The sequence below is a fragment of the Rhinoderma darwinii genome, chromosome 7 (assembly GCF_050947455.1).
Source record: "Rhinoderma darwinii isolate aRhiDar2 chromosome 7, aRhiDar2.hap1, whole genome shotgun sequence".
Classification (NCBI taxonomy): Eukaryota; Metazoa; Chordata; class Amphibia; order Anura; family Rhinodermatidae; genus Rhinoderma; species Rhinoderma darwinii.
In genome coordinates this window covers 16,385,302-16,400,116 of record NC_134693.1, presented here as the reverse complement: position 1 = coordinate 16,400,116, position 14,815 = coordinate 16,385,302, and the positions used below count along the sequence as shown (strand labels likewise).

The 14,815-nt window shown below is 48.3% G+C and overlaps 1 protein-coding gene across 1 annotated transcript in view; it reads right to left on the bottom strand.

The window, feature by feature from the left end:
• Positions 1-3,261: 3,261 nt before the first annotated feature.
• Positions 3,262-14,815, bottom strand: part of LOC142657627 (serine/threonine-protein kinase TNNI3K) — a 227,442-nt gene continuing 215,888 nt past the window's right edge. The window contains exons 26-27 of the mRNA XM_075832842.1: positions 5,497-5,576; positions 3,262-3,557 (exon numbers count right to left, since the gene is read on the bottom strand). Of these exons, the coding sequence (XP_075688957.1) occupies positions 3,481-3,557; positions 5,497-5,576 (157 nt within the window). The 3' untranslated portion in view covers positions 3,262-3,480. The remainder of the gene's footprint in view (positions 3,558-5,496; positions 5,577-14,815) is intronic.

Here is a 14,815-nt window from a genome sequence, read left to right as displayed (position 1 = left end):
GTGCTAAGTGGGAGGTGCGTGCTAACAAGCCAATGTGCCTAAGGGCTCATGCACACTTCAGTGAAATTCTTCAGTGTGCTATCCGTTTTTCTTCCGGATAGCACACTGACCCATTCATTTCTATGGGGCCATGCACACATCTGTCCGGATCGGTTGCCAGGCAGTGTCAGGACGGGCCAATTATCCCTCCTTCCGTTGTTTTTGCGGTCCGCGAAATGTGAAAGACACACAGATGAAATATGGACGCAAAATACGGAGAGACGGAACGGATGCGGAATGAACACGCAAACCATACGGATATAAAAACGAACCCTCCATTACATTTTTTACGGCTGTATAAACTGTGAAATATGGGGTCATGAGGCCTCATGCACACGACCGGAGTGTTTTTCTGGTCTGCAAATTGCCGGACCGAGGTCCGTATTTTTCGGATGAAATGTCATCCGTAGTGCATCCGTGAGTCATCCGCAAAATGCGGATCATATAAAAAAGTGCAAGGAAAGCAATGATGCTGACTCCCTGTGGTCGCTTAGCAACACTTCCGCTAATCCGCAAAATTATGGATGTCACACGGAGGTGTATCCGCAGATTCCACGGGGCCCATTGACTTCTATGGGCAAGTCCGTAGCGAATTTGCGGGCCATAATAATGCCTCATGCACACGAACGTAGATTTGCGGGTGAATTGCGGCCGCAAAAATACGTTTGTGTGCATGGGGCCTAAGACATGTCCTGAGTTTCTGCGGCTCATACTGTATTTGCAGTCCTGGAAGGTTTCACGGTCGTGTGTATGGCGCCATAGCAATGAATGGGTCCGCAATTCACCCTCAGATTTGCGGGTGAATTGCGGATGCAAAAACAGGTTCGTCTGCATGAGGCCTAAGCCTGAGTATTTACAGGACATGGGCAGCAAACTCAATCTCTGCCCCGGGTGAAGGAAAGCCTAGCTATCACTCTGCAATAGATGGAGAGAGCTCAGCTCCATCTCCCTCCTCCCGTTCACTGCAGAGTACTTACAGAGCATGCTCACTACACTTTCCCATAAGTCCCCATGCACACGACCATGTTCGGTCCGTGATATACAGTCCGCATGACGGCCGCATGTCCCGGACCGAGCACAGTGCAGGGAGCCGGGCTCCTGGCATCATACTTATGGTGTCACTGCCTGTCCACGGAACTACTGTCCCGTACTGAAAACATGATAACAGTCCCGCAGCGAGGCAGGGACTCCTAGCGTCATAGATAAGTATGATGTTAGGAGCCCGGCTCCCTGCACTGTGTTCTGTCCCGGACATGCGGCCGATATTTGGACCGTATATCACGGACCGAACACGGTCGTGTGCATGGGGCCTTAGTGAATGAGCCGTTTTCTGAATGGTAGCTGGTTCCAAACCACTCAAAATGCCATGTCCCCCTTTTCAGCACCATTTTTACGGCTCCCTCTTTCATAAATACCCCCTATAATAATGTTGACCCTGCACCCATTTAGTAGTTTGACCATTTTTATCTGATCTAGTTGTAAAATATAAAGAAGCTTTAACATGACCAACCACAAATCCTTTGAAGCGTGTGTGTTATTGTCTGTGAGATAATTTGTATCAGGCCGCCATCGGCTGGGGAATGGGTTTATGAACACGCCAGGCAGGGTTTATGGTCTCATTACTTTTCTTTATTTCAGACTTGTTCTGCTTTTATTTTACATAGACGTCCAGATCAGAAAATGAGTAAGTACATAATGATTTGTACTAGATTTCATGTTTAGACCAAAGTAAGTTCATTCCTCTATGGTAACATCAATATTGTGTGTATGTAACACGCTGATCTCCGGCAGGTATATCATTTATCATGTACGAGGATTTGATATTGGTTTATACGGCTCTCCACTGGCTTCTAAAAGTGCATGTCTCTCATTCTAAATTCAACGTATTTGTATCCGGCTCACACATAATTATTATCATTCACAGTTCTAAGGATTTTTTTGTTATGTGGAAGCTGTAAAATTCTAAGTTTAACTTAAAAAGTTTAATGGAAATGTAAAAAAAATAAAATAAAATATTACTCCTTTAAGTTACATTGTTTTTTAAAGGGATACGCTGACCCAAATTATGCTATTACTTTAGCGGATTTTTTTTTAAGGGTTGTCCTACCTGGACAACTCCTTCCCCAAATAAGATCTTGCTTGAGATCAGCCGATCACTAGCTTTTATCCCTAGAGGAAGCTGCTGATAGCTGCATATTTCTCCTGCAGCGGCCACCGCTGGAAAAATGGGGTATTACATGACGCCCATTCAAATTATTTGTCGACCTTGTAATACATAGTGATGCTGAGGGCTCTACAGCCATAGATTCTATTTGCTCCCTGTTCTGGCTAATTATCTTGTTCATAACAATGATGGAGAGGTTGTCACTGCTCCGCCGCTTTGGCTATGATCACTAGGTGATGGGATGTGGCTCACCACTAGCTGTGAATTCTCCCCTGCTTCTACATGGACACATTTACTATACCCATAAAATAGACATTAAAATCACGGGTCATTATGTCAAAGTTCTATTCTGTCATTTTTTTTTTTTTTTTACATTTTAGAAAGCCGGGCCACAACCTATAGGGCTGTCAGTATAGATTCTAGAGGTGTTATCAGTCCGCTTCCCAGACTACAGAATTAAAAATCTGGTATGAATGATGCACCTATTTGCTCACATACTGCTCCCATACACCCAAAAATAAGGATGACAACCCCCTTGGAAGCTAAAATTTTACATTTTGTCTGTCATTAGCCTCCCCACAAACAGACATAATAAAAGAATGGCAATATAGAAATGCAATTTGACTGACTAGCAGGTGGTGATGGTTATGGCCAGGTGGGCCCCCATAATTATCCCACTGACTTACATCTCTGCATGTACCTACTGTTTCAGGAAAAAGAAAGAGAAGCTGCAGCTGCATCCCCTCCTCCTCCCTCACCCCTCCTCTCCTCCCTCACCCCTCCCCTCCTCCTCCCTCACTCCTCCTCTCCTCCGTCTTCAATTTACTATATTACTGCAGATAGGTTTTATGGGGGACTGTGGAGGTTCCTGACCATTTAATGAGAACCTGCAGACAGGGAAATGGGAACTACAACCTGCGTTAACGTAAAGAAGGTGCCACTTTACGCTAACTAGATTATAGCCTCATGGATTCTAATGGACTAATGATTTATAAAAAGACAAAACAAAAAACAATTACAAGTTAAACTTTAAAACAGCGACAGCCATGTTGGTTAGATAACAGTGTGGTTTATTTTTTATTAGGTTACATTTGATAAAAGCTTACAGCCATATCATGTAATGAAACAAGAGCAAAACAAAACCATAAAGATGAAATATCCGGCATAAATAAAAAGGAGATGACTGTCGTGTGTAAACACTTCCCTTCGGGCTGTCAGGTGGCGGTGTGCTCGCCCTTTTAACGGGATATCGTCACAGCCGGTAACAGCTCCATCTGTCAGTTACTGTCTTCGAAACGGCTGCTCCTGCAGCAAGAATGAAATCGCATTGTGCTCATGGGATCAGACACATAACCTGATAAATGAACAGAAATAAAGTAAATGCAATGTCTTCGAGATGGGTCACATTCAAGACACGTGTTTTCTGCAAGAAATCATTGATCTGCCATGGCAATGGATTAGCCCCAAAACTGTCATCTACATTAAAGGTCGTCTAACACCAAAAAAATTATTTTATGCATTGTAACAAATGAAAATAGACACACAAATATAATAGATTTCTCCCCCTCCCCCCCTCCAGTGCTTGAGCATGTTAAACAATAAGGTTGTGAAAAACGTTGAGGCTTAAAGGGGTTATGTGGGGACCGAAAATTATTATCAGTGTAGTCCCTGCAGTATGCGATACACTTGCTAATATACATTCCGGTCCCCCGTCACGCTGATTCTGAGATTTTCATAATTTTTATAGCGCTGCCGGGGGACCGGTAGTCTAGTTGCACAGTCTTCCTTCATGACGACACGACTCTTTGTCATGTGACCGGCCCCGCTGTACTCTATGTAATCGCTGTACTACTGCTCCTGCTTGTACATAGAGTAGAGCGGGGCCGGTCACATGACGAAGAGTCGGAGAGGTCATCAAAGAAGACTGTGCAACTAGACATCCGGTCCCCCGGCAGCGCTATAAAAATCTCAGAATTAGCGCAACGTGGGACCGGAATGTATATTAGCGAGTGTACCACATACTGCAGGGACTACACTGATAATAATTTTCGCTCCCACATAACCCCTTTAAGATGTTATTGTTTCTGTCTGGGGGTCACCCTATCCCCTTCCACTGCGGAATCTTTTATTAACGTTAATTTCCACTGTAATTTCATAACTCAACGTTATAGCAGAGGCAGCTCCGGTATTTACAATGTGAGGGAGATTTACTAAGACTGGCATTTCATTCGCCAGTCTTAGATTGAAGTTCACTGAAATAAGACGTAAAAAAATGATTACGTGAAATTTACACATAGGGCACGAGGCGGCATAGGTTTCCGCTATAATTTACACCAGTTTTCGGCGTAAATTATTGTAAATCTGTCAGGCTATGACTGACGCCGCCCCTTCTGCCAAGCTTTGGCCACTAAAAAAAGTGTTGTGAGCAGCATAAGACGGCAAAAGTTGCAAATTATTGCACAAATATGGCGTGCCCCATAATTTGAGACTTTTTAATACCAGAAATCTGTTGTAAACCTATTCTTAAATCCCCCCCCCCCCTTTGAGTTCCAATCCCCTGCTTTCCTTCACACAGTAAAGAAATAAAACTCTGTCTACGGCAGCCACCACTAGGGGGAGCTAGTACAGCTACTACTGAACTCAATGGGAGTTGTAAAATCTCTATGGACTGAGCTCCATAGTGGTGGATTCAGGCAATTAGGGAAAATGCTCTTTAAAAGGGTTGTCTGGTGTATAAAGCCCATTGTCAAATACCCGATTAGGTCACATTAGATGGGGTCTCCCATTTAGGATGTTAGTGTAAACAAAGAGCCTCTGTCCCTCTCTCTATAGAAAACGGAGACCGTCCATGCATTGCATTAACTGCCTGTTAATTTTAGTGACACTGTGTAATACATAATTTCCCCTGTGGTGGAGCTGCAGGGAAATTGACCACTTACTGCTGGGTTCCCCACAGATTACAGCTGATCGCTGGTGGTCCCAGGAGACTCTTTCCAGAGACTCTTCTAACTAAAAAGAGATTGTTTGAAGCGGACAACCCCTTTGTACACAAGTCTTCTCCACAGGTATTCAGTCTAGTTGGTGATCCATGATATTTTTTTAAAATTTTTATAAGTCTTGAAAACAGAACATTTCAGATGACTGACAGATCTGTTTATTTAAGAAGTAGCAGTCCAAGCTTCCACTAAAAATAACACGCTGTTCTAGTCTTAAAAGAAAAGATTTTCAGTCCCTCACAATTGAGAACAACCTGGTGATTATGTTATTACTGGTTCAGGTACATCTGCACTTACCATTCTTGTCTACTGGTGGGTACTGGAAACTTTTTCTCATTTCTTCTAAAGTCAGACCACGTCCAGGGGTGGCATCCGAGCTGCAAAAATGACGAGTGGAAATAAAGCAGCTAAGACATTATCTAAGAAGCACAAAGTCCTTCAAGTGAATATTATATTCTGTATAATCTACATAAAAAGTTGAGTAACTTTCTGAATACATTACATTACTTATCTTGTACTAATCCTGTTACATCCTGTATTATACTCGAGAGCTGCACTCACTATTCTTCTGGTGGAGTCACTGTGTACATACATTACATTACTTATACTGAGCTGATCCGGAATTACATCCTGTAATATACTGCAGAGCTGCGATCACTATTCTGCTGGTGGAGTCACTGTGTACATACATTACATTACTAATCCTGTACTGATCCTGAGTTACATCCTGTATTATACCCCAGAGCTGCACTCACTATTCTGCTGGTGGAGTCACTGTGTACATACATTACTTATCCTGTACTGACCCTAAGTTACATCCTGTATTATACTCCAGAGCTGCACTCACTATTCTGCTGGTGGAGTCACTGTATACATACATTACATTACTTATCCTGTACTGATCCGGAGTTACAGCCTGTATTATACTCCAGAGCTGTACTCACTATTCTGCTGGTGGAGTCACTATGTACATACATTACATTACTTATCCTGTACTGACCCTGAGTTACATCCTGTATTATACTCCAGAGCTGCACTCAATATTCTGCTGGTGGAGTCACTGTGTACATACATTACATTACTTATCCTGTACTGATCTGGAGTTACAGCCTGTATTATATTCCAGAGCTGCACTCACTATTCTGCTGGTGGAGTCACTGTGTATATACATTACATTACTTATCCTGTACTGATCCTGAGTTACATCCTGTATTATACTCCAGAGCTGCACTCACTATTCTACTGGTGGAGTCACTGTGTACATACATTACATTACTTATCCTGTACTGATCCGGAGCTACAGCCTGTATTATACTCCAGAGCTGCACTCACTATTCTGCTGGTGGAGTCACTGTGTACATACATTACATTACATTACTTATCCTGGACTGACCTAACATGCCAAAAGACTGTTGTTTTAGTTTACAGTTGCAAATGTCAGAAGAGGCTGGACGCAGCCTGCAGGGCTTAAGGGAAGCCGACATGACCGTCTTGGTAGGGAAAGGGTTAATTAGGTGAGGGAGAGTTGGAGGGAGTTGGAGGGGGGACGGGGAGGAGTTAGGGGGGACGGGGGCCGTTACTGAGCTTCCCGCTGTTTTTCGGCATTGAGCCGGAAGCAGCGGGAGGATTAACACGGGAAAAGTAAGCTCCCCGTTGCCCGCGCTACTCAGCATGTCAGAGGCAGTAATGTTAGAGCGGCTGCGTGCCGCTGCTTTGCACCACGGTCCCGGATGGCTAGAAGAGACCGTGGCTGCAATAACGAGGATCCCGGACGCCGTTTCGCCACGTCAGGCCCGGCGTTCGGGGTCTGTTGCAGGGGACAGGCTCCCCTCCCCCGGCCCCCTTACAAGCATGGCTATGGCGGCGGGGGGGGAGTCGGCAACAACCGCTCCTGCTCAGAGCAGGCAGAGAGCGTTGCCGGGGGTGACGGCGACTCAGGCCGGGTCGACCCGTCCCTCTCGGCGGTCCCGACCTCCAGAGCGCCTCAGTCCTGAGGCAGTCCCGCGGACACGGCGTCGCAGAGGGAGCCCGATCTCGGACGCTGCAGGCCAGGCAGCTGGGGGGACCGCCCCTTCCCAGGCCCTGCGTCCTGGCAGGAATCCCAGGCCGCGACGGGGTCCGGCGGTAAGCAGGGAGTCGCAGGCTGGGCTCCCTGTCACCCCTCCCCCATCAGATGGAAGATTTGGAGGACAAGGTACGGCCGCCCCGCCTGGTGATGTTCCGGCCAGGGGGCAGGCTTCGTCAGGATCGTCTAGACGGACGCCTAGATCTGCAGCGACGTCGAGGCAACAGGTCCGGTCGGAAGTCTGGGTCCCGGCGGTCGGGCGGCAGGTTGCCGGCCCATCGGTCAGCGCGTCTTCATCCCCGTTCCGAAGATGTCGTTGGGATGGACAGTCGTCGGCGAGAGAAGAGCTGGAGGAAGGTGAACTGGACGTTTATCGTCGAGGTCAGGATGGTCCGGCTGACGGGAACACAGCGCCTGTGCAGCCCGGTGAGTGTATAACTCCATCATTGTCTTATCCAGCGATTTTTATGTCGGGTGTCGGCGGGGGGCTGCTAGCATTGCATCGGTGGCCGGTAGTGGCGCGGGCGGGCGCGACGGAGCGGGTCTGGCGGACTTAGTGGGTTGCTTACGGGAGCTGGTCGGGCGCCTAGATAGGGCCGCGGCGCCGGTAGTCACGGAAGTGTCCCCTGCGGTAGTTTGGGAAGGCCCCAGGGACGTGGGATCGTTACAGGCGCGGCCCGTGACGGCGGTTAGAGAGGCGGTCGCGGTGTCGGTACAGACCGAGGCACAAAAGGATGGCGATCGGGTGCGTATTGATGACCGTGCTCGGGGGGAGGTGTACGTTTGTTTTGAAGGTCCGTTGGGGGCGCATTTAAAGCAGGAGGTGCACGAGCGGATCTGGAAGGACGAATATGTTGAGATTTTTTCTCTCTTGCCGCTCGCTAAATTTAATTTGGATAAGAGCAAGCGGGACGAGAGTAAAAAGGACGAGGAGGAACGGCGGCGGTATAGGCTTATCCCGCAGACGTTCGTTAATCGGTCGCAGGCGTTCGCCATATTGGCTAGTGTGATAGGGGAAAAGGCGCCGGAAAATTGTTCGGCGTTGTTTTGTTATTTTGATGCCATTGGGGAGGCTCATAGGGCGTATGGGGGTCAGGCGTGGCTGCGATACGATGAGCAATTCCGTCAGCGGAAGGCGGTTCGGCCGGCGATTCGGTGGGACCAGAAGGATATTGCTCTCTGGTTACGGGTTACGGCTCCGGTTAGGCAGTCCTTTCCCGGGAGCGCCGGCCAGGGAGGCCAGTCTAGTCAGGTTGGACAAAGCGGCGGGGGAAAGGCGGGGTTTTGCTGGCAATTTAATGAAGGCCAGTGCAAGTTCGGGGCCACGTGCAAGTTCAAGCATGTGTGTTCCGAGTGTAATGGTGCATCACACGGGGCGGCAAAATGTCTGCGGAAAAAGAGGTCAGGGAACCAGCCCTCCGCGGCTGGTCAAGGGGGTGTCGCCGGTGAGGGTGGAAAAGATGGCCCCTTATCTAAATGAGTATCCGGATAGGGCGGCGGCTAAGTTGCTTTCCGAAGGGTTTCGGGTTGGTTTTGTTATTCCTCCGCCTCCTTATGAGGTTCCGGTTACGCGGAGGAATTTAAAATCGGCTTACTTGCATGCAAAAGTCGTGTCGGAAAAGTTGTTAAAAGAAGTTTCGTTGGGCCGCATGTCGGGGCCGTTTGTTGAGTCGCCTGTAAAAGATTTAGTTGTGTCCCCGTTGGGTATTGTCCCTAAACGCGAGCCCGGAAAATTTCGTTTGATTCAACATTTATCGTATCCCAAGGGTTCGTCGGTAAATGACGGGATTGATCACGAGTTGTGCTCCGTAGTCTATACCTCATTCGATAAGGCGGTGGGTTTAGTGCGGGCTGCGGGTCCAGGTGCGCTGCTAGTAAAAACTGACATCGAGGCGGCGTTCAGGTTGTTGCCTGTTCATCCAGAAAGCCAACGGCTGTTGGGTTGTTTTTGGGATGGGGTTTTTTACGTGGATCGGTGCCTTCCGATGGGGTGTTCCCTTTCTTGTGCATACTTCGAGGCGTTTAGTAGCTTCGTAGAGTGGGTAACGAGGGGAGTATCCGGGGTCGACTCGTTGATCCATTACTTAGATGATTTTTTGTGCGTTGGCCCGGGGGGTTCGCCGGTTTGCGGTAATTTGCTTCATGCACTACAGAAGGTGGCGAGGGATTTTGGGATTCCTTTGGCGTCAGAAAAAACGGAGGGCCCGGTAGTGACCATTTGTTTTTTGGGAATTGAAATAGACTCGGTGGCAATGGAGTGTCGTCTCCCTGCGGATAAGTTGGGTGCTTTGAGGCTGGAGGTACGGCGGGCTTGTAGACTGAAGAAAATGACGCTGCGGGAGCTTCAGTCGTTGCTGGGGAAGTTGAATTTCGCCTGCCGGATTATGCCGATGGGGAGGGTGTTTGGTAGGAGGTTGGCAGCGGCAACGGCGGGAGTGCGTGCGCCGCATCATTTTGTGCGACTCAAGGAGGAGCACCGAGCTGATCTTCAGGTTTGGGATGACTTCTTGGGCCAGTACAATGGTCGCTCGCTATGGATGGCCCCAGCGCAGGATACGAGTGATTTGAATATTTTTACGGATGCGGCTGGGGCGGGCGGTTTTGGAGCTTACGGGGGAGGTCCGTGGTGCGCAGGTCAATGGCCGGCTAGTTGGGTGTCCAGTGGACTCACGCGGAATCTGGCCCTGCTCGAGCTGTTTCCCATCGTGGTGGCGGCTACCATTTGGGGGGACAGGCTCAGGGATAAGAAGGTCCGTTTTTACTGCGACAACATGGGGGTGGTGCTGGCCATTAATAATATCACGGCGTCCTCTCCTCCGGTAGTTCAATTGTTGCGACATTTAGTGCTGGTGTGTTTGTCGTTGAACGCGTGGGTGGTGGCGGTGCATGTCCCGGGAGTACGGAATTGTATCGCTGATGCTCTTTCTCGCTCGCAGTGGGACCGGTTTCGGCAATTGGCACCGGGAGCGGAACGTCTCGGTTTGGCTTGTCCGGAACATCTTTGGGATCTGGTATCGGTCCCGTAGAACAACTGTTACAAAGGTCTTTGGCGCGCACGACGTGGAGTGCTTATGCTGCTTGTTGGAGGCAGTGGGAGGAGTGGGTAAGAGATTTGGGTGACGTCAATACGGATAGAGACAGGTTGGTGGCACTTTTGTACTGGTTAGGGGACGCCTGGGAGGCGGGGTTTTCAGTGGCAAAGGTGAACCGGTTCATATCTGCGGTGGCGTTTGGGTTTAAGTTGCGGGGTTTTCAGGATGTATCGAAGGAATTTCTGGTGTCGCAGGCTTTGAAGGGGTTGCGCCGAGGTAGGGTGGAGGCGGATAGTAGAAGGCCTGTGTCGTTTGCTTTGCTTAGCTCGTTGGGCGGTTCATTAGCATCGGTCTGTCGTTCTGCAGACGAAATGGATTTGTTTCGGTTAGCTTTTTCGTTAGCGTTCTTTGGGGCATTTAGAATAGGTGAGTTGGTGTCGCCAAGTACTAAACAGGCAGGGGGGCTGAGATCTGGGGAGGTGAGCCTATTCGCAGATCGGCTGGAGGTATGGTTGCGTCGGTCAAAAACTGACCAAGTAGGGAAGGGTAAGCTGATAGTTTTGTTCGCCCTCCCGGGGTCGGTTATGTGCCCAGTAGAGTGCATGCGGGGTTTTACGCCAAAAAGGGGGTCTCCAGATTTGCCTTTGTTACGTCATGTGGACGGGTCGTTTTTGTCCAGGTTTCAGTTTGGAGCTGTATTTAAAAAATGTTTGACGGCGGTTGGTGTTGCGGCAGGCTCATATTCATCTCATTCCTTCAGGATTGGTGCAGCAACAGAAGCGGGGCGCTGGGGGTTGGATGATGAGGGGGTGCGGCGTATGGGTCGTTGGGAGTCCAACAGATTTAAGTCCTATGTTCGCCCCCATATGTTATGAGGTTTGTTGTTAACGCTTTAAAATGTTATATGGTGGTGCCTAATTGTTTTTTCGTTTCAGATTCGCCTCCGTGTTTGGTGTGGTTGATGGGTCATTCTTACGTGCACTGGGGGGCTTTGAGGGCAGACGTCCGCCCGGATGGTCGCCAGTTGCGCATTTCGCGACAGGATGCGGTTGTGCATTGGCTGGGTTTTAGAGGTATGTCGTGGAGCAGGGTGTTGGCGGAATTTCAGACATATGCTCGGCTTGATAGGGTTCCGGAGGTTTTAGTGCTGCACGTGGGTGGGAATGACTTAGGAGTCCGCCCCTTTCGTGAGTTGGTGCGGGATATCAAACACGATATGTTGTGTTTGTGGGTTTCTTATCCCAAGTTGGTGATAGTGTGGTCGGACATAGTCCCAAGGAAACATTGGCGGTTAGCTAGATCTGTGGAGTCAATAAGGCTCGCATTAAAGTAATCGGGCGGTGTCCCGTTTTGTGGCAAAAAGCGGGGGCATTTGTGTGCGGCACAGGGATTTGGAGTCAGGAGTGGGGAACTTCTGGAGGAGTGATGGGGTTCATCTGACCGAGGTTGGCATTGATATTTGGAGCTTGGCGATAGCAGAAGGCATAGAAAGGGCGGTGGTGGTGTGGAGGAACTCACAGGCTTAAGGTGGTCAAGGCCTGTTTCGCTGTGGCGGGGGGAGTCCTTGAGGCCAGTCAGTACAAAATGGTGGGGGGGGTCGCATCGGGGGTATGCGTCCCCCAAAAAAGGTACATGGTTGAAGACTTCATCGGGTGTTAACCCTTTGAAGTGGTCTTCTGGTAGAAGGTATATCACTTGAAGGCTTCATCGGGTGTTATCCCTTTGAAGTGGACTTCTAGTGGTCGGTATATCACTTGAGGGCTTCATCGGGTGTTATCCCCTTGAAGTGGACTTCTAGTGGTTGGAGCCATCTGCAGAGGTGAACGGTGCTTCCGAGCTGGTTTACGGCTGGAGGTAATTGGTGGTTTGCAGATGGCTAATTCGGTGTGTTCTTAAAAAAGGAATATCTGAAGGGGCTTCAAGGACTTCCTCTGCTCGGGTTAATGTTAACGTTAAATTGTTATTTACGATTCTGACCCATGTTGGGTCATGTGAATTATTAGGAGGAATTCTCTGGTGGATTCCTAACTAGTTATCCGAATGTTTCGGATTTAAATTGTTTTTATAAAACTGTGAAATTAATAAACGGCTGCTGTGGCCATTTCACATCCAACCTCGGTGTCATGTGTCTTTACTAAAGTGGGGGTGGTGGGATAGTATGGTCTAAGGTTAACACACGACTCTACTTAGGCAGGTCAAGAAGAGGCTGGACGCAGCCTGCAGGGCTTAAGGGAAGCCGACATGACCGTCCTGGTAGGGAAAGGGTTAATTAGGTGAGGGAGAGTTGGAGGGAGTTGGAGGGGGGACGGGGAGGAGTTAGGGGGGACGGGGGCCGTTACTGAGCTTCCCGCTGTTTTTCGGCATTGAGCCGGAAGCAGCGGGAGGATTAACACGGGAAAAGTAAGCTCCCACCCTCCCGCCCTTGGTTTGTTACTCCCGTGGGTCTTATGTACGTCCGTCTACGAGCGTTGTGTTTTTATTGGTGTGCTTATTTAACATGTTTTTTCTTTTTTCCGGAGTAGGTTCTGTTGTCATGGCAGCTGGCGGGGGGAGTCCTTGAGGCCAGTCAGTACAAAATGGTGGGGGGGTCGCATCGGGGGTATGCGTCCCCCAAAAAAGGTACATGGTTGAAGACTTCATCGGGTGTTATCCCTTTGAAGTGGTCTTCTGGTAGAAGGTATATCACTTGAAGGCTTCATGGGGTGTTATCCCTTTGAAGTGGACTTCTAGTGGTCGGTATATCACTTGAGGGCTTCATCGGGTGTTATCCCCTTGAAGTGGACTTCTAGTGGTTGGAGCCATCTGCAGAGGTGAACGGTGCTTCCGAGCTGGTTTACGGCTGGAGGTAATTGGTGGTTTGCAGATGGCTAATTCGGTGTGTTCTTAAAAAAGGAATATCTGAAGGGGCTTCAAGGACTTCCTCTGCTCGGGTTAATGTTAACGTTAAATTGTTATTTACGATTCTGACCCATGTTGGGTCATGTGAATTATTAGGAGGAATTCTCTGGTGGATTCCTAACTAGTTATCCGAATGTTTCGGATTTAAATTGTTTTTAGAAAACTGTGAAATTAATAAACGGCTGCTGTGGCCATTTCACATCCAACCTCGGTGTCATGTGTCTTTACTAAAGTGGGGGTGGTGGGATAGTATGGTCTAAGGTTAACACACGACTCTACTTAGGCAGGTCAAGGGAATATACAATCAACATAAACGTTAAGGGATTTTTCTGGAGTTTACACCAATCATGCGTGTTGTGAACGCTCTGTCATTTAAGTTGCACGGACGGCAAGAGAATTAGGCGCGTCTTACTCCAGCGCTGTTTGACTGCTGTATGAAATGCCAGTCCTTAATAAATCCACCCCAATATATATAAATCTGGTGGTCTAGAAAGGTTTAGGGGTTAATAGTAATATCCCTGGTAGTCTAGTGTAATTGAGGCATTAATGTTAAAAATGTTGCAATTCATTTTTATATTCTAGTTGGTCTAAAATGGCAAAGAATTAGTAGGACTATCCCTGGGTCAAGAAGCTGACGGTTGGGACTTATTCAAACGGACGCATGTATTTCAATGGGGCCATTGTTTCAACAGAGCGTGTAAAGGGTCCGTTGAAAAATAGAACATGTCCTAATTTCTTCCTTTTTCACTGATCACTCGATACACTGAAGTCTATGGGGAATTGTGAAAACGGGACCCGCACGGGTGCCACTTGGACCTGAAAAACTGCCTTTTTTCACGTCCGAGTCTGCGCTCGTTTGTGTGAATAAGCCCTTAGTCGGCACAGGCTCCAGACGCCCAGAGTTAGAGAAGCTAGACTTTAGCTCAGATTTTTATTGCTCCATTGAGTTTAAGCCTAGCTGTATAAACCCATAGCTCCCCCTAGTGGTGACTGCATGCAGCCAGAATTACATCATTTATCAAGCCAGAACAACAGAGCTCCTCTATACAGATACACTATATAGCCAATAGTATGTGGACACCCCTCCTAATTATTGAGTTCAGGGTTTTCAGCCACACCATTGTCTTTAGAGATGCTCTAAAATCTTATAGAGAGCCTTCCCAGAAGAGAAGAGGCTCTTATAGCTGCAGAAGAGGGGGGGGGGGGGGCAACTCCATGTTAACACCCATGGTTTTGGAATGGGATGTCAAATTAGCTCAGACAAGTGCAGGTCTAACAACAAAGTGACGGATATTAACCTATACTTAGTACATTTGGCAGAGCTCTTTGTAGGGCTGGGGGTCCATTCTGAGGTTTGATGTGGGGCCCCCACTCATCTTTCCCAGGAATGCATATAAGGCCCGATTCACACGGACCTATGTAATTCAAAGGGGCTATCCAGACATGTGTTGATTTTCACGCAGCGTGTGTCCACTGCGTGAAACTTACTGCAGGCCCTATTTTTGTGAGTTTTTGCGCAGAAAACAACGGACAGCACGTGGACATCATCCGTGTGCTGTCCGTGATTCACGCACCAGTTGCTAAAGAATTGATGAGGAAAATAAAAAACACCTTGTTTCTT